The following is a 24,378-nucleotide window of genomic DNA, read 5'->3' on the forward strand; positions in this document are numbered from 1 at the left end:
CTAGTTTAATTGGTGCCCACGGCTTTCCTGATGGGGCCTGGTTTCCTTGGCATTAGGACACTGCAAGTCTGATTTTGTTAGTTCCAGATTCCACTTTCCTGTTAGGATTGCTTTCTGATCGGTCCTGAGCAAGACGAGAGACTCTGTCCTTCCCTGCCCCGGTGGGGGAGAACTTTGTAGAGCAGCAGAAGTATTTATCGTTGGAAAGCGTCTTTCATCTAGGAATTTTCGTGTTTGGCTGAATCTTGGTGTTTGGGCCTTTTGTGGGGATCGGGTGGAGAGTCTGCACCACTGAGGCGTCCTTGAGATGGGCAGCAGATGAAGCTGGCCAGGACATCGGGTCCCAAGGTCTCTTGCCCTTTTTCCCAGCTCTCGCTCCGAGATTCGCTTGGGCCGCTCTGAGAGCCTGAAGGGCCGGGAGGAGCTGAAGCGCTCTCGGAAGACGGAGAATGTGCCCCGCTCTCGCAGTGACGTTGACATGGATGCCGCTGCGGAGGCTGCTCGCCTCCACCAGTCAGCCTCATCATCTGCCTCCAGCCTCTCCACCAGGTGGGCAGGGCTCCGCGGCTCAGCCCACTGATAGTGCAGGGGCAGGAGCAGCGGGTTCTGAAAGTTAACATTCTCTCCACAGGTCTCTTGAGAACCCTACTCCTCCCTTCACCCCCAAAATGGGTCGCAGGTGAGTGATGGGTGCAGTAGCACTTCTCTTAGGTGCCTGAGTTCCAGCCACGTTCCACTGTTTCTCCCACCCCTGAATGGCTGGTTAGGTGTGCCTCTCCTCCATGGCCTGCTGCTTCCCAGTGGGCACGGGGCAAGCAGATTGGGCAGGAGAGGGAGGGACAAACCCCAAGTGTGAGTTTTTCCTCCAAGTAAAGCTGAGCTGCTCATTTTCTCCCAGGAGCATTGAGTCCCCCAGCCTGGGGTTCTGCACAGATGTCCTCCTCCCCCACCTCCTAGAGGATGACCTGGGCCAGCTGTCCGACCTGGAGCTAGAGCCAGACACCCAAAACTGGCAGCACACAGTGGGCAAGGATGTGGTGGCGGGGCTAACCCAGAGGGAGATTGACCGGCAGGAGGTCATCAACGGTGAGAACGTGCTCCTCTTCGCCCCATCCCTACTCACCCCATTTCCACTCTAACTCGTGTGCGAATAGGTGTGAGGAGTAAAGAGGGTGGGCCCTGGGGACAGGCCCAGGTCCTTGTTGATCCTAAGGAACAACTCAGTTCTGACCCTTGGGTAAGAGAAAGTCCATGTACGATTTGAAAACAGTACTCAGTTCCCCCCAAAACAAAGTGGTTTGGGGAGTCACGGTAGTGACTCTAGATACTTGCTGATATGTTTTCTCCCTGTCTTTCTACTCCTCCTGTCACAACCGCTGCTCAGAGTTGTTTGTGACAGAGGCTTCCCATCTGCGCACGCTCCGGGTCCTGGACCTGATCTTCTACCAGCGAATGAAGAAGGAGAACCTGATGCCCCGGGAGGAGCTGGCCCGGCTCTTCCCCAACCTACCTGAACTCATAGAGATCCACAGTGAGGAGATGGCCTCCCCCCTCCTCCCTCCACACCCCTCTGGCTAGCCTTCAGGCTTCGGTTCCCCTTTCACCCACATGCTGGGACCTCCCTGTGTGGAAAACCCTGGCAGTTCTCCTGTACAGCAGCATTCCAGTTACCCCCAAAGCATACTGGTTTCCAGACCCTTCCCCACAACACTGCTGTCAGATCCTCTGCCGCTCCACCCAGGCCTTGCTGTTTCTTCTCCCCTTGCCCAGATTCCTGGTGTGAAGCCATGAAGAAGCTCCGGGAGGAGGGCCCCATCATCAAAGAAATCAGTGACCTCATGCTGGCTCGGGTATAGCTGCAAACTTCTGCTTGGAGGAGAGGGGGGGCATTACCAAGGCTTGAGGATGTGGCAAAGGAGGAGACGGGGAGGGACCAGTCCTAGGTAGGGATGTGATGATGCCTGCCCGTGTCCACTCTGCCTCTCAGTTTGATGGTCCTGCCCGAGAGGAACTCCAGCAAGTGGCCGCCCAGTTCTGCTCGTACCAATCCATAGCCCTGGAGCTGATCAAGACCAAGCAGCGGAAGGAGAGCCGATTCCAGCTCTTCATGCAGGTGCGTTCTTTGCCATCCTTCCGCCTTCTCTCATTGCCACTAAAAGTTAGCCAAGTCAGTCATATCTCAGTAAAGGCGGGGCAGGGCCAGATCTCTTGAACTCCCTCCTGGCCCCCAGCTCCAAGCACCCCTGCCCCTTCTCTCTACTGGAGAGGATAATGCGAACTCCCTGCACCCATCTGCACCCTCCCTCACGCCACCTCTCCCAAAACACTGACCTATATCTACTCTCAAGACAGCGGCTGCTGTTTGCGGGAAAGAACACTGGATAAGCAGTCATTAGGTCCGGCTCACTTGTTTACTGTCTATAAAGGGGGAGTAACACCTGCTCTGCGTGGCTCCTTTGACCATATCCCTTCCATAGGCATCTGTCTCCCTGCCCCCGCATGCTTTGCCTTAAATATTCAAGAAAGAAGCTGCCACCGCTGTTCTGGGTTACTCTCTGGAATTAGGACCTATTTGGCATTTTCACACCCACCCAGGTCCTGAGCCCATAAACCAGCTCCTAATCCTGGCTTGACATCTTCCTGTCTGTGCCTCCTTTCGTCTAGGAGGCTGAGAGCCACCCTCAGTGCCGGCGGCTGCAGCTGCGGGACCTCATTATCTCTGAGATGCAGCGGCTGACCAAGTACCCACTGCTGCTGGAGAGTATCATTAAGCACACGGAGGGTAGGGCTGGGCGAGGGGCTAGCGTGGGAGGTAGCAACCCTCATTTCTGACCCTAGTCCTAGCATTGACATACTTGGTGACCTTAGAAAGTCACTTGACCTCTCTGGTCTTCAGGGTCTTCATCCTTGCCTTGTTATGAGCAGTCTCAAAGAAGATAATGATTGTCAATGCACCTTGGGAAAGTAAGGTGCTCAGCAGTGGCAGGGGTGAGGGCTACCTCTAGCCCATGTGGGGCCTTTGTACAGCTAAGAGGACAGCATCTGAGTGGACACAGGTTGGTCCATGGAGGGCACCTTGGCTCCACTGAGGGCCATGGTTCCACACCAGGGGCCATGGCTGGATTTTAGTCCCCATCCTCCCCCCACACACACACTGATGCCGCTGCAAGGCACAAAAGACACAACCGTGTGTGGTAACTAGCGGAGTAGGGGCCATGCTGAATAAGGGGGTCTGACCCGTGTTTCACTGTTCCTGGGATCCTGAGCGTCTTTCACCGCTCTCACATTTGGGGTATTGGAGTCAGGGTATACGGTGTGAGGAATCTCCACGTAATTCAACAGGTATCCTAGAGGCACAGTCACCGCACTTGCCCAGTCTCTGTTCCTGCCCCCACGTCTGCAGAGCTGCTTGTGGGCTAGGCAAGAATTCCCAAGAGCTGTCAGTGTCTTCAGAGCAATGATCTGAAATCCGAAGACCCTCAGTAAAGATAACGTTACCCTTGAGGTCCTCAGATTAGGCACGGGTGGCGAATCTGTACCATCCCTGCTGGTCGGTGGTGGGTGTGAGTTGCCGGTGATGTCGGACTCCAGGCTTCTCGGACAGGAGCGAGCTCCTAACTGCCTCCTCTGTGCTGACTGGTAGGTGGCACCTCTGAGCATGAGAAGCTTTGCCGGGCCCGGGATCAATGCCGGGAAATTCTTAAGTACGTGAATGAAGCGGTGAAGCAGACAGAGAACCGGCACCGTTTAGAGGGCTATCAGAAACGCCTGGACACCACCTCCTTGGAGAGGGCCAGCAACCCCTTGGCAGCAGAATTCAAGGTAGGAGGCAGAGGGGCAGCATGGTCACCACATGCACACGCACACGCACGCACACGCTTCTGGGGCACCCTGGAGAGAAGAACTTCCGTCAGTGCCTGGAGAGTAGGAGGCAGGATACCTGTCTGGTAGGAGGGCGTGGTGGGGCCCTGGAACACACATACCTCCTGTTAGCATTGTCAGTCCATCCCTAGACAGACATGGGCAAACAGCTCCACCAATAAAGACTAGACGTTAGACTCAGCCGGGAAGAGCAGGGGGTGGGAGTTCCAACTTGAGGTAAGATAAAGATCCTTTGGGAGGGAATAAAGCTGAATGGATGGGCAAGTGAAGCAGTGCTCTTAGGAAGGTGGATGGCCCGTGACTTCGTAGTGGCCTGTTCACTTGTCTGTGTCCCTCACAAGAGGGTAAGGACAAGGTCTATTTCTTGTCACCACTGATCCTGAGCCCCTTAGCATGGTGTCTGGCACATAGTAGGTTCTCAAATACTTGTTGAATGGATGAATGAATGAACAAATGGTTTCTTCTTAACAGAGTCTGGACCTTACAACCAGAAAGATGATCCATGAGGGGCCCCTGACGTGGAGGATCAGCAAGGATAAGACCCTGGGTATGAGGGTGTGTGCTGGGGCCAGGGGAAGTCAGTGGGGGGCTGGGCTGCCCCAGCACTTCCCTCCCTAGAGCATGACTCCTGGAACCTGGTGCTCTGTAAAGGGGCAGTAAGGGAGCCGGGAAGCAGTTTAAAACATAACTAGGAGAGTTCAGACTCCTTATGCACAGCATGGGGGGTACGAACAAGAAAGGGGCCAGGCATCCCAGAGCCCCTGGCACCCTGTGTGTGGATGGTGGAGTGGGAACTGGAAATGCCTTACAAGCACCACCCCCTCCCAGACCTCCACGTGCTGCTGCTGGAGGACCTCCTCGTGCTGCTGCAGAAACAGGATGAGAAGCTGCTGCTTAAGTGCCACAGCAAGACAGCTGTGGGCTCCTCAGACAACAAGCAGACCTTCAGCCCCGTGCTCAAGCTCAATGCCGTTCTCATCCGCTCCGTGGCCACAGGTACTCTGAGGAGACCGTCCCCGCTGGCCTGGGCCCCAGGGCCATGATCACGGTTACTGATGTGCAGTGAGACTGGGTGATGCAGGGCCAGTCTGGGGCCTGCGGGAGTTATGGGTCCACCTGTGTTCCTTTCCACCTGTCTTGAGCCATCTAAGGAGGATGTGATCCAAAATGGGATAGGATGATGGGTTGGATGGGGGGACCAAGGTGAAGATAAACAACCAGGAGGGGCTGTGAGCACCCAGGACGGGCTAAGGAGGTGTAGGCAGGATTGGGAAGAATAGGATTGGGCAGAGAGTAGGACAAGCCTTCCTGCTACAAGAGTGGCGGGAAGAACCGAAGCCCCACAGTAGAGTTGAGTCCAGCGGACAGACGTTTCCATGAGAAGGGGCATGTGCACAGGGAAGGGCTCTGGCAGCCCCACGCTCGGGCTTGCTTTCCTGATCCCTAATGTGGGGGATCAAAGGCCTGGTGGGCATGAAAAGTTTTATAAACCCAAGCACCACACACATCAGCCTGCACTGTTAGGAAAGCAGGCGTGTAATGGGTGGCCATGAAAGGTGCCATTAGGGGTTCCAGAATTGCCTCTGTCCTTGTAAGTAGGTCCCAAGTGGTTCTGATGACCCAGGTCTGTCTTACGCTGCATTCTATGTCCATGTTGAGGGTCAGGGCTTTGAGTCCGCACTCTGGCTCCCGGCCCAGGCTGGAGTCGGGCCTCTGCTACCCCCAATGCAGGGCCATCTCCCTTCGTTTTCTCACAGATAAGCGGGCCTTCTTCATCATCTGCACCTCCGAGTTGGGCCCACCCCAGATCTATGAGCTGGTGGCATTGACGTCATCAGACAAGAACACGTGAGAATTGATTCAAGGGTCCCTTATAACTGCTGTCCCTTAGGGACCAGGATGGTGTGTGTGAGGACAGTGAGGCGAGAGATGGGCCCCAGAGCAGTCAGAGGGCAGGCATTGGGCAGGGAAGTTGGAGATAGACGGACTTGGAGAAGCTTGTAGGATCCTCCCTGCCCTGTGAGCAGTGGGAGGGCGAGGGAGTTCCCAGCAATCTCCCAGCCACTTGGCTCTTCTTTCCTTCCTCTGGCTCCATCCCCTTTCTGCTGGGGTTTGCTTCCCTTCCCAGTCGAGTGTTCTAAAGTCACATATTCTTCGATGTTTGCCTTCCCGTCCCCACCCCCTGACGAGGCAGCTGGAGGTGGCGCACAGTGGGAGGAGACAGGTTGAGTCAGGCAGTTTCTCAGCTTCCGGTTTTCATCTGTCAATGTGGGTATTGAGTTTTCTTGAGAGAGAACAGATACAGGATGCTCAGCACGGAGTGTAACAGAGGGTGGTGTTCAGTCATTGGAGCTGCAAGTAATAGAGCTGCACAGCAGCAGCCAGCAGGACGGTGTGGGGCGGTGGGACCTGCTGGGCCCAGGCTCCCTGGGGAGGGTGTGGAAAAGGCTTCAAGGCTCTGGGCAGGGTTTCAGGTGAGATACTGTGTGCCTGGATCTTGTTCCCTTCACCAGTCCTCTCTACTCCTGTTGAGCTACAGGTGGATGGAACTCCTAGAAGAGGTTGTGCGGAATGCCACCAGGCACCCAGGAGCTGCCCCGACACCTGTCCTTCCTCCACCCCCAGGCCCTCAGGAGTCAGCCCACCAGAGCCCCAGGTCCAGCAGGTACTTAGCCCTCCAGGCCCCCTTGCTTACCCACTCCACACCCCTTGTTTTCTGCTGTTCTTCAGCCTTCACCTCGGGGGATGGGCAGCCTCAGCAGACAGGTGGTACCAGGCAGACAGAGGGATGTTCCCACACTCTGCCTTCCCTCCCTGTCTGCCGTCCCCAGCAGCCCCGCATGGCTGTAATGGAGACTGCACCTAAAACGGGGCGGGGAGGTAGAATTGGGACCAGGAGAGGTTTGGCTGGCACCCACCCTCCTCTCTGGGCTGCCAGTCAGACAGCAGGTGCTGAAACCGAGCAGCTTCCTTCTTGATCCCTGCGCCCTCATTGCCCATTCTCACTCTGGAGGCCAGGGTGGAATTTCATGACCTCTAGACTCCTGGGTGGCGGAGAGCCAGCATTCTGGCAGGTGATCGCTTGCCTGCCCATTTCTTCCCTCAGGGTAGAACTGGATGACTCGGAAGTATTTCAGAGGGAACCAGAACCAGAGGCGCTCCCTGGAGGTAAGTCCCCTGGATGGTCTTTGTGGGAGACAACCCCAGTCCATTTTTTGTAGGCACAGGTAGGAAGGTGGTCGGGGGTGGGGTTGATGGGAGGGATCCATCAGGGCCACAGGTGTGAGGTTTTGATAAGAACAGAGGGAGGAAGAAAGAGCCAGTGAGGAAGGGAAACAGACTTAAGGGAGTGTAGACTAGCTCACCTGAACAGATTGTGGCCCTGGCTCATGGTGATAGGTACTTGGCAGTGGAGGAAGAGAGGGATATTTGGGAGTCCAGGACGCCCTGCTTCCCCACCAGGGGTTACTAGTGGAGAATGAGATGCAGGCAGAAGCTGTGTATCAGGGAGTGCATTGTGCGGGGGTCCTCAGGGGGACTGGGAGCTCAAAGGACCCAAGACAATTACTGGAATGAAATTGGCAGAGGCACGAGGGCCCTGAACAATTCTCATTGATAGTTTGTATGTGAATTAGTTTAGGGTCTTGAGTTTAGAGAGAAATCTCCCTGGGTAGGCAACCTGGCTGTGTCCCTTTTCTGTTCTTTCTGCTTAAAATGCTTTTCCTCCTAACTTCCACACCTCCTTCAAGTCTTACCTTTGCAACAATACACCTTCTTTGACCCCTCTGTTTAGTACTGTAGCCACACTCCTGATCCTCCATACCCTGCTCTTATTTTTCTTCCTTCCTATAGCACTTCTCACCTTCTGATTTATTTCGGTGATGGGCTTATTTTGTTATTCCTCTGCGTCCCTGCACTTGAATTTAAGCTCCACGGGGCAGCAATCTTTATTTACTGATGTATGCCAAGAGCTGGGACAGTGTCCAGCCATAATAGGTGCTCAGTACACATTGTAGAATGAATCACCCAATGTTCCCAGCCCCTTAAATCCAAAGCTAGGCATGGCATCAACCCCCACATGCCTTCCCTCTTTCCCTGCCTTACACTGACCTTCCACCACAACAGGTTCTGGGCCACAACAGAGGGTCAAAGGGAAGCGCTCGGTCCTGCTTGAGGACCTCACGCATGAGGGCAGCATAGAGGACAAGGAGCTGGGTGCCCTGCCTCACCCTTCCGCATCCCTGGATGGAGAGAACAGAGGTGGCAGGACCAGAGATCCCATCGTCCTGCCCCTCCCAGGCCCTCTGTTCATGGAAGGACTTGCCGATGCAGCCCTAGAAGATGGTGAGTGCCTCGTGGACCCTGCCATCGGCCCCCAGTCCCCCAGTAGCTTGACCAGTGTGAGCTGGCAGCTGTCTGCACCCTCCACCTGCCTGAAGGTTCCCCCTGGTTGTGCTGAGGTGAGATGATGCCGAGACACAGTTGTCATTCCCATTCCCCAGCCCCGCTAGCTGGCCAGAGCCCTCCAGCTCCACCGGGTGACGGAGGAGGCAGGTTCACCAAGTTGGCGGTGGGAGGGGAGTTAGCCACCTCCTGCCACCTCTGCACTCTTCCTCCTGCTGGCTGGGTCCTGTGCATGGAAGCCACCTCCCTGTTTCCCTCCAGTGGAGATCCTGCGGCACCTAATCCTGCGGGGCCGGCTGCCAAGTCACCCCAGGGAACCACAGGCTGCTGGGGAGCCCGAGGACGACCTGACACCTACACCTTCTGTCGTCAGCATCACCTCTCACCCCTGGGACCCAGGCTCCCCCGGACGAGCTCCCACTGGGGGTGAAGGGGAGAACACCCAGCTCCCAGGGCCAGAGGGGGGCCAGCCAGAGCAGGAGGACGTGGCTCTCTGTTCTCTGGAACACCTGCCTCCAAGGACAAGAAATTCCGGGATCTGGGAGCCTCCTGAGCTAGGCAGGAGTCCAGAGGAAGAAGCTTCAAGCACAGAGGCAGCAGGAAGTTACAAAGTTGTGAGAAAAGGTAACATAAATTGGGGCCCATGGGGGAGACGAATGCCTGGTTTTGCTAGGGTAGAGGCGAGTCTTCCAAAGGCTGCTCCCTTCCCCCCCTTATTCCGGAAGCCACATGTGCAGGGGCTCACCCTGGGTCCCAGGGGAACGAGACGTGTTGATAGCGTGCAGAGGGCAAAGACTTTGGGGTCGGACAATCAAGGGCCAAGCCCCAGCTCCATCTCTTCATGCCTGTGTGACTTTAGAGCAAACTCGGGACCATCTCTGAACTTCATTCTGTAATAGGATATTGCCTAGTACCTGGCACTGATCAGCCATCAGTAAAAGTCTCTGCTAGTGTCCCTCACTCGTCTGCCAGTCCTAAGGAAAAGGTGTGGCTCTTCTCAGAGCCTCAGGCCTGCAGAGACAAGGACTCCTGCTTGCAGCCAGTCCCTCCAGATGGCAGAGATGAAGGAACTGGCAGTGCGGGATGGAGATGCAGCTGAACTAGAGGTTGAGCTGAGAGAGGGGCCATCGGACAAGTCTGGGAAGATGCTCGGGGAGTAAGGGGTGTGGCGAGTGAAGGAGGTGGCAGGGAGGGCACCCAGCTGTGGATATGGTGGACGGCTTTAAGACAAGCGAAGCTGAGCCTGGCCAGGATGGTGCTCAGGACGGGTTTGGCCCGAGCAGTGAGCCCAGGGAGGGAGTCGTGGCAGGGGAGGGGTCAGCTGGAGAGGGAAGCCCTGTGGAGGAGAGCAGCAGGGCAGGGTGCTCCTGAGGAGTGGGATGGGATTCCCGATCCTCCCCTCGTGCTCAGCTCTGCCTCCCTTTCCAGGAGCATTTATTATTCATCTGCTTCAGGTCTGCCCTCTCTCCTGGGTTTCTGGGAACTGACCTTCCTTCTCTCTCCTTTGGTGAATTGGTGGGAAAGTTCTCCGCAGCTCCCTGGGGTAGAGTCACGTGTGAGCTTGTGTTCACTGTGTTCTTCCCTTTTTCTTTCTCTCCACCCCCACTCCTTCCTCCTCTCCTTCCCTTCCCTTCTCTTTTGGTTTCTGCTCTCCCTGGTGGTGGTGGTGGCGGTGGCGGTGCAGCTGAGGTGGCAGGCAGTAAGGCTGTCCCTGCACTACCAGAGGGTGGCCAGTCAGAGGCTGAGCCACCTGAAGTGGAAGGCGGAGCAAAGGCTACGGGTAATGAACCCCTCCTGGGAGCCAGAGACAGGCCAGCGCTGAGTGTGGGGCCCAGAGGGCAGAGCCGGGCCCTGGGCATTAGAGCCCTGCCTGTGGCCACAGACAGGGACAGGCCTTGTGCCATCCCCTTGTCGAGAGCTGCCCAGGTGTCTTTCAGAGCAGTAGGGTGAGCAGCTGGTGCTGTGATGACGTGGGCGGGAAGCCTGGCCCGGTGCCCAGGGCCCAGTGTCCTTAGCCTGATAGCCTGACAGTGAGCCACTTCTTGCCCACACCAGCCACCACTCCAGCGTCATGGTGGAAATAGGCTTACATGCCCTCCACAGTTCCTTGGCGTTCACCTATGCCTGCTGCCTGGTCAGGGACCCTCTGTGTCCTTCCTCCAGCTGTCTGACCCCCTATGATGAGTGGAGGTATCTCCAGGATTGTGAAGTAGATGGCCGATGGGATAGGGTCAAGGAGGCTACTGCCCATGGCTTTTCACAAGTTTCTAAAACCAGCCACCACCTTCTTACCCTTCCTTCTAGGAATGGGAGCCCTTCCCCATTTCCCCAATGAAACACACAACCCTGCCACTTCTGCCTTAACTGTCACCACTGAGTGTCTTCCCTGGCATGGGACACGCTAAGCAAAATCGCCATCTAGAAGGCTCTAGGCGTGCAGTAGGCAGCACGAGGCGGAGTGCGCTGAGCTCACCCCTAGGATGGTTTCCTTGGCCCAGTCAGGCAGCACGGGGAGCGCCAAGGGAGAGAAGGTGGCTTCCACTTGCTCTGCACTTGCCTCCTAATCTCTCTCTCTCGCCATGGGGACAGGGAACTGTTTTTATGTCAGCATGCCAGCAGGACCCCTGGACTCCAGCACCGACTCCTCAGGGGCACGCACAGACCTCTCCCAGCCCGACGGCCTCCCTGCCTGGCGGACAGAGCCGCAGCCGCAGCCGCAGCCGCAGCCACGGGGAGGCAGTGGAGAGCCAAGGCGCCCCAGCTGCTCGCCTCCCAGCCTGGCAATCAAGGACATGGGCATAATCTTCCAAACCATTGAGCAACTCACCCTCAAGCTCAACAGGCTCAAGGTGAGGGAAATGGGCTCAGGCCCCCGAGGCGGAGGGAAGCAGCCGTGTTCAGTCGTGCTGGCGGGGGAGCTTGGACTGGTGGGGATGTGGACCAGTGGTGTGTCCATGGGAGCCCTAGCTCTTGGCCTGCCCAGGGCTCCCCCAGTGCACCCAGGGACCCTCTGAACCGGACCTTCCCGCACTCTTCCAGGACATGGAGCTGGCCTACAGAGAGCTGCTCAGGTCTCTCGGGGGCGAGTCCTCTGGCGGCACCACGCCTGTGGGCAGTTTCCACACAGAAGCGGCTAGATGGGCAGACTGCTCCCTGTCGCCTCCAGTGAAGGGTCCCCCGTCCTCGGACTCCTGGGACAGCCACGAACGGGGGCCCTGCCCTGAGGACAGTGAGTGAAGCTGGTTTCCTCTTCGAACCAGCCCCAGGGGAGAACGCGTCTGCTAGTGACACGCTGCCACGCAGTGTGAGGGGAAAGAGGTTCTGAGGGGGCCTCCTTGCCCCCCGAGTACAGATAATTCCCCCAGTTCTTAGGAGCTTGAGGACTTTCCGGGCAAAACCTAAGAGGGAAGGTCATCTCAGGCCAGTTCCTCAGTCATCACTGCATCCTCCACAGGCACCAGAAGCCCCCGGGAAGACAGCGCGGCAGACGCAGCCACATCCCCAGGACTGTAACTGTGCACACCACGGTCCTCTGCACCCCACTCCTCCGCTAGGGACTGGCCTCGGGCAGGCACAGGGTGGGGCTAGCCCAGACCTCCTCCCGCGGTAGACAGAGGCAGTTCAGGAGACGTACCGAGGGAGGCCCGCATGTTGCTTGCGAGTCCAGTTTCAGTGTCTTGCTCATCCTCACCCGAGGATATTTTCCATTGATTTTTTTTTAAAGAGGGAGGTGGAGAGAGACATCGAGTGGTTGCCTCTCACAAGCACCCTGACCAGAGGCTGGGGATCAAACCTGCAACCCAGTGACCGGGAATCGAGCACTCTAACCACTGAGCACACCGGCCAGGACCAGTTTCAGGGTCTCCCCCTCCCTCAGGCCCCCGGTCCTGGGTCTCCTGTGCATGCTGACTGCATCTTTAAGGCCCCCTTGTCCCACATATGCGTGTCCACTGGTACGCGTGGGTACCTCAGGCATGCGAGTGAACGGGGAAGGCTTCTGTGTAAATGCACTTTCTCCTTCCCCTTCCTTTCCCCCAGGGTCCCAAGGCTAAGGAGGGTGCCTCCACCTCTTCTGTCACTTGGTTTCCTATAAATATGTATGTATTGTATGTGCATCTTGGCTGTTGTAAATAACTTGGACCTTTCTGTTCCTGGAGTGCTGGAGGCAGCCACAGCAGCTGCTGCCAAGGGAAGAGGTTCCCGTGCATCTCCTAGTTCTCACCCAGCTCCAGGATCAGGGCCTGAAGGTTGAGCCAGTCCCCCGTGGGCCCACCTAGCGCGGAAGCCCGGCCTCTGCGGCTCAGGGCCAAGCTACACCCTCCCCACTGGACTTCCCGCCTTCAGGGGACTTCTTACCCCAGCTGTGTCCACCCTTTCCCTACAGAAAACCAGTGATCAGGTACGGAGCTAAAAACTGGGTGGGCCCCAGAGTAGGGGGTTCAAATGCTGGAGTCCCTAACTTCACCCAGGACCATCCCAGGAGCCACTGCAACATTGGCCCCTATTACCATGTCCATGGCACTCCCCCACTGACTCACAGAATATACACACTGTGCTAGGTGTATATATACATATATAAATATATATATAATATATAAAACACAGATATGGAAATGACTGTTCTGTTGTTAAAATAATGTATACTCTTTTATTTTCTTCCTTTCATGATTAAGATTTTTTTTTAAGAAAAGTTAAATATTCTTTAACTGTAGTGGTGTGTGTGTGATTCTTGTTAAACTGCTATGATAAAAGATACTGTGGTTCTTCCCCCTGCGACTGGATAGAGGGACAGAAGGAAGTCCCCCTCACCTGACATCCAGTCCCAGACCCAGCTCTTGCCATATTCTCTCCCAAGCTCCAAATGTGTGCTCACTGAAGTACAGTTGGGCAAACTAAGTTACACAGCCCCATGGCCAAAACACAAAAACACTTCACCCACTTGATTTAAACACACACACATACATAGAGGAGCAGTGGATCCTAAGTCACGAGACCTCCTGAGCTGCCCTCAGTGAGCATCAGGGCTTTAAAGGCAAACATGCAGGGGAGGGGCATCTCAGCCTGCACCCCCTGCAGGCTCCACACTCCCAAGCCAGTGACGACTGACACAGCCACAGCCACATCCCCTAACCATCAAATCTTTACTATCTGCCTTCACTGTTGGATTTGGAGACAAATTCTCTTTCAGCCCTAATCTTCCTCCTCCTAACCTATCATGATTCCAGGTGCTGACCTCGGAAGCTTATGGTCTAGTTGGGCATAGAATTAGTGCACAAGTCATTGGTGATGAAGTGCAGGAGTGAGAATGGGGGCTGTAAAGGATCACAGAAGCTTTACTTTAGAGGGATGCAGGCAGGAGTAACTGGAGCAGCTGAGGTGACTAATCCTTGCCAAGCACCTGTAATTGTTCCGTGTTGGGAATCTAAAGCATGGCCAGGTTTCCTGCAGCAGCTCAGCCAGCTGCCCAGAGGCTGAGCTGGTGGTCAGAGGCCGAGAAGCCTGGAGAGCCACTGAGCCTCACCAAGAGAGTTCTCGGCTGGATCCTAAGTCACAAGACCTCCTGAGCTGGTGAGCACATCTCTGTCGAGGCAACAGAGTGAAGGGATGGGGAAGGAGGGACCCTTCTCTGGAAGCTCCCCATGAAGTGGCTGTTGGTTCCCAGGAGCCAGCCCTGTGCGCTCTCCACCTGTCAGCAGGCCCTCTCAGGGAGCCACTCGGACGGGCCCCCAGCTCTCCTGACTCCTCTGGCCCCCACACCATTTGGGTGTCCCTGGTTTACGACTGCGGACACTGTAGGTACATGTGCTCTAGGAAACAGGAGAGAGTGGCTCTGGCCTGAGCAAGCAAGAACGAGGCCCTCAGGAAGCAGGAGAGCAAGGCCCGGCAAACGGCAGCGATTCAGCCATTTCTGGCCGTTACATGAACAGACTCAAGAGTCCAAATGTTCCAAGTAGTTCCAGAACAAAGTTTTAACTTCAAGGGGGGAAAAGTACAGCAGTGGCCTTTGTTCCTGATCTGAGATCTCACTTAGGGAGGTCAGCCCACACCTGGACAGGAGATGCGTCTGTGGGCTGGAGGTGCGAGGCGGGTGGCTAGGTGGCGGAAGCCATGGCCTCCTCCTCTCTGGGCTTGGCCTTACTGATGGGGTCCCTTGGCAGCATCAGTTCCTGGATCATGATGTATATAGGGCTTTGCGGGGAGAAGTTGTTTTTCTGAAGGAGGAAAAGGAAGGCCGACGGCTGACAAAAGGGATGGAAACGAGTTTTCTGGGAGAAAGATCTTCCTGGGACAGGATGGGTTAGGGGCTGCGGGACGTGGACAAAAGGCAGAGTGAGTTTGCTAATCTTGCAGCAAGACAGACGGAGGGCGTGTGTGAGAAAAAGAACTAGGAAACTACAGAAGCGGCGCAGGACAGTGAAGGGGACTCACCGCCAGATTCAGCCAGAGCAGCCCCATGGGGCCCTTGGCCGCACTCTTGGAGGACTTGGAGAACTGTGCCTGGTATCGCACCGCATTGAGGAAGCCCTCCAGCCCCACCTCGGTGATGCGGTTTCCTGGTGGAAGGAGCCGACAAAGTGCCTCTTACACCACCACCCTGGGGACAGCCTCACTCCACCGCCAGCTCCCAGCTCACCAGCCGAGACTAACTCCTCACCCCAACACGCCTTCACTGCTCCTCTGCCTTCCCTCAGCCGCCTTCTTTTCCCCACCCCCACCTATCCTCTCACTCCCTTCAAATTGCCCGACCCAGGACCTGACTTCCTCTCACTCAAAAGGGCCTCCGACATCATGATGGTGTCCCTCCAACCGGGGGAGAACCAGGTCCTGCTCTGTGGGGTCAGGGTGGGGGCACCCTTAGGGCAGGATGGGCCCCAGGTAGCCTTGAGACAGGAGGGCAGGGGTGGTTGGCTCTTACGGAGGAGGTTGAGGTGCAAAAGGACCTTGTTCCCAGGCATGAAAACTTTCGCATCTCGGTGTTCCACGGGCTCCAACAGAGGGTTGACCATCTCGGTAGCTTCAACAATCAGCTGCTAAAGTAGAATAGTAATTGCAGCCACGGGGAGGTTGGTCTACAGGCCACTCATTCATTCATTCGACATGCATGTTTTGAGGGCTGGCTATAGTCCAGGCGTTGTCCTAGGTGCTGGGGATACAAAAGTAAATATGCCCATATCCTCAAGAAGCACCTGGGCGTGCGAGGCAGAAAGGGAAATGGTAATGTGGTATATGTGACAAGTGGCAGAGGTCAGCTCAGGGTCCTATAGGAGCACCAGCCCAGTCTCCCAGAGGAGGTGGCCTGTGAGCTGAAGTCTGAATGGTACCCAGTAGATACCAGATAAAGATGAGAGGAAAGCTGTTCCAGGCGAAGAGAGCAGGTGGTCAAAGGCCTGAAACAGTACACGGCACACGGGTTTTCCCCGTTTCCTAAGGGCTAGCGCACCGAGGGCAATGATGGGAGGGACAGATGGAGAGAGGATGAGAAGAAAGTGCCATAGTCCTGGTGAGACACGGCAGCCTGGACAAGACGGGACAACGGAGTGCGAGGCAGCCTCACCCCTCTTCTCTACCCGACCGTCCTCTTTTGTAAGGTCTTGTCTCGGATGCCAGAGAGGACTCCTAAAAGGGAAGGTCTCCTGATGGACAGAGACAGCCTCTTGGAGAGGAGAGCTGGAGGGCTGGCAGGTGGGAGCTAATGGGTGACAGTCCAGGAAGCAAGGAACAAATTGGTCCCAGTGGGAAGGGAAAGGGAGGCTCCAGGGCAAAGGAGAGAGGGTCTGAAGGAGCGTCACACACAGTGGGGCAACACCATGACTATGAGATGCTCCGTTCCCAGGGCAGCTGTCCCAGCAAACGGTGGAGGTGGTGATGGTTAAGTCAGTGGCCTTTTGGGAAGCAAACTGATTTGAGACAGGATCAAAGTGTGAGCTCCTAATAAGCAAGGAAAAAGAAGGGGAGGGGGCTCCTCAAACCTGAAGGGAGGGGCATCCTGTTATCCCCAGCAAGCCCAGGCTGGGACGGGGGTGTCATGTGGAAGCAGCCGCTGCCACAGTACAGGACATGCCAGGAGGGCTCCTGGGACGTGCTCCCGCCCCCTTCCCCTGAAGCCTACCTCGGACTCCAGGAGGATGCTGCGCTTCTCTTTGCTCCCAGTCTTGGTCCCTTTTCCCTTGGTTGGTTTCTGCTCAGGGATGGTCACCTCTGGAGCAGGAAGAGGGTCAGAATGCACAGTGCAGACCTCTGTTACCACCCAGTTCCCCAGAGAGAAGGGCTGGGCCGGGAAGGCGACTCCTCAAACTGGGTTTGGGTGCAACAGAAACAGAGCTCAGGGGACCCCCAGCTGGAGGGGGTCCTCTTCTCAGGGCAAGGCCACAGGGTCTGCCCAGGGACACAAGGGTGCGGTGGTCAGGATATGGGACTAGGTAGGGCTTTCCACACCATCTCCCGAAAGGCAACAGACTAGAAAGGAGTGTGCCCAGAAGACCAGCTCATCCCTCCTGCATCCTGCCCACTGCTCCTTCCTCCAAACCAAGAAGGCGCTGCAGAGGGGCACTAGCACTTACTCCCCTTGCTTGTCTTTGTGGCATCTTCCTTCTTCAGGTTTCCTTGTATGGGTGACTGTCCAGACCCCGACTTCTCCTCTTTCTTCACCACTTCCTATGAAGGATGTAAGAAGTCAAATTAAAGTCCTCCCTCCCTAGGGGGTGGGGAGCGGCTGGGAAGAGGCCAGTGTTAGGACCCTGGGCCTGAAGTAGGCTTTTGAAGGCCTCCTTCCCGCCCGCTCCACCTGCATATCATGAAGTTTCCTCCATGAAGTTTCCTCGCTGCTCCTCGAGATTGCCTGAGGCTCTCTTGCCCACAGCACACCTACCCCTGCCTTCTCCTTTTTCTTGACCAGGCCCTTTGAGGTCCTTGCTGCCTGCATCTTGTCCGCCTTGTCTATCAGCGCCACACTGCTGACTCCCGTCACCTGATTCTTCTCACGTTCTGTTTTGTAGTCCCCATGTCGAGAAGAGGAAGGCTGTGCTCACAAATGGGAGGGAATGGAGGCAGAAGCCAGTGCGCCTTCCCCGGCAGGGGGAGGGGGAAGTCTGTGCCTAGGGGGCGGTCCAACAGGCAGCACCCCCATCCCAGCTGCCTGCCTAAAAGCTAAAAGAGTGCATTTGGGACTTCTGGGGATGGTGGTGCTGTTGGGGAGAAATGGCAGAGGGCCCTGGGGGTGGGGGTGGGAGAAGGGGCTCAGACTCATATTGTTCCTGTGTTTTACATGCATTTAATCCTTTCAACAATCCTGTGAGTAACATGCCAAGGTCACGAGGGATTTCAAGTTCTAGCAGTCTAAATCTACTCCTTTCTCCAAAATCCTCACCCGAGGATATGTTTTTATTGATTTTAGAGAGAGGAAGGGAGTGAAAGAAACATCGAAGTGAGAGAAACATCCATCAGTTCCCTACTGCACCCACCATGACCGGGAATGGAACCCATGACCTTTAGGTGCACGGGAAGATGCTCCAACCAACGGAGCCACACTGGCCAGGGCTACTGCTTTCTTTTAACCAATACGTTCTGCCCCTGGAGGGATTCTGCAGTGACAGCCCAAACGTGTGTTAGGCCAGCGCAGAAGCTGGGCAGGGGACAGTCAGTACAGAAGAGGAACTGGGACAGGACCAGCTTGCTGAGAAACAGCTGACCTAGGAAGAGGCTGGGGTGCAGCTCACCGACCGCAAGCGCTCCTGGGTCCCCTTTTCCAGCAGGAGGCGCCGGCGCTCCACCACTTCCGTGTGTGTCAGCTCGAAGGGCTGCAGGACCTGGGCCGAGGCACAGCGGTCAGACACCGTGAGCCTATCCACTCATCCAGCCCGCAGCCCGCCCAGCCGGCACGCCCACCTCGGCCAGCTTCAGGGCGCCTTTGTCCTGAATGCGGTTGTGGGCCAGGGACAGCCACAGCAGGGAGCGGTTCAGCCGGAGGCCCTGAGGGGTGGGGAGGGGCGTGACCAACAGACCAGTGGGCACCCGGCTCAGCGGGTCCCTCCCTCCTGTGCACGCACATCCGCGATGTAGCCCGCGCCCTCGTCTCCGATGTGGTTGAAGCCCAGGTTGAGCGAGACCAGGGTCCGGTTGCAGGTGTGCAGCGTGGACAGAGCCTGGCCCAGGAGCTTCGCCCCGTGGTCATCGATGTTGTTGTTCCGCAGAGACAAGTGCGTGATCCTGGGCAGAGGAACCGTCACTGGGAACTCCGGGGCCTGGGCGCGCACTGGAATCTCAGGAAACTCGGGGGCATGAGGAGGGTCATCGGGTCTGAAGTTTGTGGGGCAGGAATTGAGGGTGCCTGGGGAGGCGCAAGAGGGGCAAGGAAGGGTGGGGACTAGGATGGCTTGAAATGGGGACAGGCCCAGAGAAGGGGTGGTGGAAAGGAGACTCACGTGCTGTCCAGTCCCATGAGCTTGTGATATGACTGCTCCGGCAGCGGGTTCCCCTCCAAAGACACCTTCCTGAGGGTGGGGTTGATCTGAGAACCAGGGGACACCACTGAGGCCAGGTGAAGGAAGGGACAAAGAGGAAGTGTGGGGCTCTGAGGAGCAGCTTGAAACCAGAGTTAAAGGATGGATCCCAATATAGGAAATTATATGAGAACTAAATTATATTTAATTCTCCAGACTAAAAATCCAGAAGTGTGGCCACGTGAAGGGGTCACTCCCCAGAATTAGCGACCTATGGTGAGGTGGCCTCTAGAATGACCCCGAGGACCCCCCACTTCCTAATGTCTCTATGCCCTTGTATAATCTCCTTCCCTGGAGTGTGGCTGGACCTAGTGACTCACACCTGATGAATGGAATGTGGCAGAAGTGATGGGAGGTCACTTCCAAGGTCAGCTTACAAAAAGGCTGTGGCTTCCACCTTGGGTGCTCTCTGGGTCACGTGAGCTGCCAGGTGGTGAGGGCACTCAGACTGCCTAGGAGGGGCTCAGGGTGGACACGCTGCAGCCTATCAACAGCCACACGAGTGAGCCTGGAAGCAGATGCTCCAATCCCAGGTGAGATGGTGCAGCCCCAGCCAACAGCTCTACTGCAGCCTCACTAACACCTGAGCTGACAGCACCCACTGACCTGCTCCAGATTTACTTCACAGAAACTCTGAGATGTTTGTTGTTTTACGCCACTAAATTCAGAGGTGATCTGTTCCACAGCAGTAAATAACTAATATGTATCCTACGCACAAGGCAGTGGCTTCTCCGACAGTGCTGCGAGGACAGAGGACTTTTTCCCAGTCACAACACAAATTGAACTAATAGCTAGAAATGTCTCTATTTAAACATTTTCTCCCATGGGGTAGCACTACCTCTCTGCTCCCACTCCCTCCCCCTATGAACCACTCTTTCACCCCCACTGTCCCCACCCTGCCCTGCAGCATCTGTTCCTAGATCCTTCCCCCTCCCTCACTGGACTGCCAGGTCCTGGAGAGTGAGAACCAGCCCTTAGTACAGCGTCAGGCCCCAGGCATCCAGGAACGAGAAAACCCTCCAGGGAGAGAGCGGTGGTGGGACTGATGCAGAGGGGAGGGGCTGAGGCCTCAGAAGGCAGGCTCTTCAGGCGCTGGTAGAAGCAGAAAAAGGGACTCTGCTTCTTGTCAGATGGGAGCTTCAAAACCCAACAGATACCAGCTGCACGCTGTTTCCCCAGGGATGTCAGCCCAGGCCCACAGGAGCTGGACTTGCCACTCCCCTCCCTCCCCAAACTGCTCCCTCTGACCACCTACCCAGCCTGGCTACCAGGCACTGGGCCTCCCCGCTTGCCTGTTCCCCTCTGACCTGAGTGTGGATGAGCAGAGAGGTAGCAGGGCGATGAACGTGGCCAGGGTCTTATCAGTCAGCCCCACCTTCCAAAAGCTGTTGGTGGAAGGCGCAGGAACACAGCTGGAGCATCGCCTCCTTCCCACACCATCCTCCCTGCCACACCCTCCTCATCCCCCCACCTCCCCACCTCCCCAGGATCTCCCCTGTCTCTTCAATTCTTTCCCCGGAGCCATCCCCCACATTGCCCACCCCCCGCATGTCCCCTCACTTGATAGACTGCAGCTGGTTGAGGGGGGGCAGACATTTAGAGAAGATGCCCAGGATCCTCTCCTCAACCTTCCAGCCTACGGAAGGGAGAGAAAGACGGTGCCCCAGGCCTCCGGGAGGGGCTGGTGGAGGGTTGGGAGGGAGGTGGGGGAGGGGGCCCACCTCGGATGTAGATTTCCTTCACAGTCTTGTCTTCGGGCTCCAGTTCTACCTGGATTGTGGGCCGGAAGAACACGTACTTGCTCTCCAGGCTGTTGAGGCTGCAGGAACCTGACAGCCGCTGATCATCTAGCAGAAAGAGGTGCAAGCAGACAGTGAGGGGCGGGGCAGCCAAGCGGGGGGAATGGGGGTGGGGGGCAGGCAGGTTTGGGAGATGCTGGTCGGGGCCTCCGCTGCTGGGGCCAGGCTGGGGTCTGCCAGGTTTGGAGGGAGATTTCCCCTACACTCCCACCTGCCCCCTGAAGCCACCCCCACCACCACTTACACCCACCCTGCCCTGAGCCCCCCCGCCCCCATTCAGCCCTCCGTGCAGTGGGAGGCTGGGGATGGATGAGGGGGCTCTGGCGGGCACCCCGAGCTCCACTGTCACTCACCTATGATGGGCTTTTCCGACACAGAGGAGGAGGGGACAAAGGCCGGGTGCGGGCGGGGCCGGGTGACAACTTTGGGGAAGTCCGAGTAGCCCAACCGGGTGCAGAGCTCGGCGAAGTCGGTCTCCAGGGACCCGGTGCACTGGTACTCCTCTGCGGGAGGAGGCAGACAGGGGCGCGGCGCAGCGGGGCTTGGCCTCAGGGCGGTAGGCCCCTGAGGTGGATGGTCTTACAGACATTTAAAAACCTAAGACCCACGCTGAAAACCGTGGGAAATCAAGACGTGGGAGAAAGGACTACAGGGAGTGGAAATGTGCTGGCTCCTCCTCCCACCCAGTCAGGGCGCTTCCTCGCGCCTCCCCGAGGGTGTCCCCAGCCCAGCCAGGCCTGATGGAAGCAAAAGACGGAACAATCTCTTCACTCCCACTCCCACCCCACAGACCCTGAGGTCCAGCAGAGCTGCAGGCTTTTATTTATTTAGCAAACATGTGCACGGCTCTCACTCCTTTCCCGCACTGTTCAAAACCTTCAGGAATATTGAGTCATCCAAGCACTGTATGAATCCAGACAGATAGATGCCCACCGCATCCCACTACTCAAACCTGAGGTGTTGAGTCCCCGGGGACCCTGCTTTTCCTGCTTCAGGAAGAAGTGGTTCCGGGAGATGGGAAGGGTGCCCCTGGCAAATGAGAGCACCTGCCAGCCCCTCCCCCTTTAAGATCTCCAATAGTGGGTCCTCCCTCGTACACTCTTCCTTCGGGCTTCCTATCTCCATCTACCTCCTCAATCCAGAAACCCGGGATCATTCTTTCCATGTTCCTTTCTCTCCACCCCATCTAGGACTCCAATTCTTATTACTTCTACCTCCGAAGTATTTCTCCCAGGAGCCTAACCCATTCTCCCTCACACCCTACTCCAACTACCACTGTCTCTCACCTGGGCTCTTGAAATATCTCATAACCCATCTCCCCGCATCCATTCTCTCCCCCTTCCACTCCATTTCCCATACAGAGTGGGGGGGGGGGATGTGTGTGTGTTTAATGTCACTGGGTTTTGTCCTGTCTCTCCTTCAGGAAAATGCTCTTTCTCCAACTCCCATCATTCCCTCCCCTCAGCCACCAGCCCTGACAAAGAGATGGCACCTGACCAAGGTCTCATAACTTTTTCTCAGCTTGCTGTATGGGGAGTCCAGGAACAGCAAGTTCCTGTCCCTCTCTGATGGCAAAGCTGTGGCTGTGAATCAAGAAGCCTTCCAGCCCTAGCAGGTTTGGCTCAGTGGATAGAGCGTCGGCCTGCGGACTGAAGGGTCCCTGGTTCGATTCCGGTCAAGGGCACATGCCTGGGTTGTGGGCTCAATCCCCAGTGGGGGATGTGCAGGAGGCAGACAATCAATGATTCTCTCTCATCACTGGTGTTTCTCTCTCTACCTCGTCCTTCCTCTCTGAAATATATATATATATATATATATATATAGTTTTTTTAAAGAAGTCTTTCCCTGACCGGTTTGGCTCAGTGGATAGAGTGTCGGCCTGCAGACTGAAGGGTCCCAGGTTCGATTCCAGTCAAGGGCATGTACCTTGGTTGAGGGCACATCCCCAGTAGGAGGTGTGCAGGAGGCAGCTGATCGATGTTTCTCTCTCATCGGTGTTTCCCTCTCTCTTCCTCTCTGTAAAAAATCAATAAAATATAAAAAATAAAAATAAAAAAGAAGCCTTCCAATAAATTCCCCTTTGTGGATAATTAACTTAGGTTGGGGTTCTATCACTTGCAACGCACAGAGCCACACTCCTGCCTAGACTTTTCGTGGTTTTCTTACCGCAGAGAATGTAAATTCCACGCATGCAGGCCGGTGCCCATCTTCCTTTCTGTGTTGCATCTGCCTGAAGAGCAGGCACCTTCTGGTAGCCCCCCGCCCTCGTCCTCCCATCCTTCCCTGGTCCTTCTTTTCTCATACATCATATCACAGCTGATTGTCTTTGTCAGCATCGCAAACAGAGTGTGGGTTCTTTAAGATCAGTCCAGTTCAAACATTTGCCAAGCTGAGATTCAAGAACGGTGATGTGAGTCAAACTGGGATTCATATTCCAAGATGGAGCTCGGCACACAGTGGGTGTGCGATGCATGCTTGCTGAATCAACAAATGAGTTTGCAGTCTACAAAACACGTTTCCACCTCAGTAGGCCGGGCATGACTCAATCTCCATACCACAGAGAAGAAACGTGCCCAAGGCCACCCACTGAATGATGGTGACCACTTACAACACTCTTGCACGTGCCAGGAGCCGGCACATTCACACACTGAACTTCAGCGGGTGGAGCCCTTTCCCCACAGCACTTCTTTGCACCAGAAATTCTATTATTATTTCCCGGATCACCTGTCTCCCCCGCCCAGCACTCCAGTTCAGTGCCTGGCACCACAGCGCACCATCCAGCCTGGCTAATCGGAGCCGCAAGAGGCTGGTGGTAGCACACAGCCTCAAGGCCTCGATCCCCCAAGCCCGCCGCCACCTACCAGGGTTTTTGGGCTCCTCCTCGCCCACGGGCAGCAGCACGGTCGCAGGCTTCTCCTTGGCCGCGCGATCCCCCTTCTTGGTCACTGTGCCCGACGACTTCTGGATCCCGGGACGCAGGGCCCTGGGGGAGGCTCCCTGCGTGCTCGCCTCGACAGACATGTGGGTGCCGTCCGCAGCGACTCTGGGGACCCTCACCGGGGCGAGGAAGCAGGATGAGTGGTGATTCTGCAGGCGGTGGCGGGCTCAGGGGTCTCTATTCCGCATCCACCAGCCCGGTGTGCCCGCAGTGGCAGCGGCGTAGCTTCCGCGTCCCTCTCCACGACAACGCCGCCGACGCCGGCTGGGCTGCCGCGGAGAGGGGGCAACCGCAGAGCGCACGCGGCACGTGGCCGCCAGAGAGCGCTGCCGACTCGTAGCAGGGAGGGGCGGAGCCGCAGGCGGCGGGGGGCGGGGGGCGAGGAGCCGCAGGACTTGGGCGGCAGAGATCTAGGGGGCAGGTGAGCCCTAGAGGGTCCGGCCCTGCGAAACCTTTGGGAAGGGCGCGAGCCAAGATTCCCACACGACCCAGGAAGAGCCGGGGCGGAGGGGACAGGGCTAGACGAGACCAGAACGAGGGGTGGGGGCTAAGGCCGGCGGGCGTCCAGCCATCCCAAGTCCCCCAGGAAACTGAGCCCAAGAAAGCTGAGCTGGTTCAGCCTATCAGGAACGGGGTGTCTGAGGAATCTGGGGAGAGTCCGGGTGGGGCAGATCCTCTCTCTGGGTCTGCCCTCCTAGCCTGTAAGGAGGGGCTCCTGGTGGAAAAGGCCCAGAGAGACCCACAGGGAGCTGGTGTGGAGCTAGGTTCCTATTCTCCACAGCATCTATGTGGCCTCCTCTAGGTCTGGGAACTTAGCTGATCTGCTAATGCGTTAATGAGTCTGGTAATGCTTTTT

General features: G+C 56.6%; 2 protein-coding genes across 13 annotated transcripts in view; one reads left to right on the top strand and one right to left on the bottom strand.

Annotated features, from left to right (window-relative positions):
• Positions 1 to 12,997, top strand: part of ARHGEF11 (Rho guanine nucleotide exchange factor 11) — an 83,449-nt gene extending 70,452 nt beyond the window's left edge. For all 11 annotated transcript variants that reach the window (XM_080649253.1, XM_080649262.1, XM_080649252.1 and 8 more), the window contains 19 exons: positions 370 to 549; positions 632 to 679; positions 899 to 1,086; positions 1,385 to 1,531; positions 1,771 to 1,850; positions 1,988 to 2,113; positions 2,665 to 2,782; positions 3,644 to 3,822; positions 4,354 to 4,429; positions 4,711 to 4,878; positions 5,640 to 5,730; positions 6,422 to 6,547; positions 6,989 to 7,050; positions 8,008 to 8,226; positions 8,548 to 8,910; positions 9,971 to 10,066; positions 10,876 to 11,135; positions 11,326 to 11,515; positions 11,741 to 12,997. In XM_080649253.1, coding sequence (XP_080505379.1) covers positions 370 to 549; positions 632 to 679; positions 899 to 1,086; positions 1,385 to 1,531; positions 1,771 to 1,850; positions 1,988 to 2,113; positions 2,665 to 2,782; positions 3,644 to 3,822; positions 4,354 to 4,429; positions 4,711 to 4,878; positions 5,640 to 5,730; positions 6,422 to 6,547; positions 6,989 to 7,050; positions 8,008 to 8,226; positions 8,548 to 8,910; positions 9,971 to 10,066; positions 10,876 to 11,135; positions 11,326 to 11,515; positions 11,741 to 11,799 — 2,776 coding nt within the window. In that variant the 3' untranslated portion in view covers positions 11,800 to 12,997. The remainder of the gene's footprint in view (positions 1 to 369; positions 550 to 631; positions 680 to 898; positions 1,087 to 1,384; positions 1,532 to 1,770; positions 1,851 to 1,987; positions 2,114 to 2,664; positions 2,783 to 3,643; positions 3,823 to 4,353; positions 4,430 to 4,710; positions 4,879 to 5,639; positions 5,731 to 6,421; positions 6,548 to 6,988; positions 7,051 to 8,007; positions 8,227 to 8,547; positions 8,911 to 9,970; positions 10,067 to 10,875; positions 11,136 to 11,325; positions 11,516 to 11,740) is intronic.
• Positions 12,998 to 13,788: 791 nt separating this feature from the next.
• On the bottom strand, positions 13,789 to 23,763 carry LRRC71 (leucine rich repeat containing 71). Of its 2 annotated transcripts, none has more exons than XM_080649264.1 (15): positions 23,446 to 23,763; positions 20,938 to 21,087; positions 20,507 to 20,632; positions 20,346 to 20,421; positions 20,093 to 20,170; positions 18,708 to 18,776; positions 18,333 to 18,492; positions 18,172 to 18,255; positions 18,003 to 18,092; positions 17,156 to 17,305; positions 16,848 to 16,941; positions 16,397 to 16,485; positions 15,203 to 15,314; positions 14,716 to 14,840; positions 13,789 to 14,498 (listed from the first exon to the last, which is right to left on the bottom strand). In XM_080649264.1, exons 1-15 carry the CDS (start codon positions 23,603 to 23,605, stop codon positions 14,379 to 14,381), a joined length of 1,683 nt encoding a protein of 560 aa, XP_080505390.1. In that variant the 5' UTR covers positions 23,606 to 23,763; the 3' UTR covers positions 13,789 to 14,378. The 2 variants fall into 2 exon arrangements, with proteins under 2 accessions (XP_080505390.1, XP_080505389.1); XM_080649263.1 differs by having other exon boundaries at positions 15,203 to 15,317.
• Positions 23,764 to 24,378: the final 615 nt, after the last annotated feature.

The sequence above is a fragment of the Plecotus auritus genome (assembly GCF_963455305.1).
Source record: "Plecotus auritus genome assembly, chromosome: 12".
In the NCBI taxonomy this organism is placed as follows: domain Eukaryota; kingdom Metazoa; phylum Chordata; class Mammalia; order Chiroptera; family Vespertilionidae; genus Plecotus; species Plecotus auritus.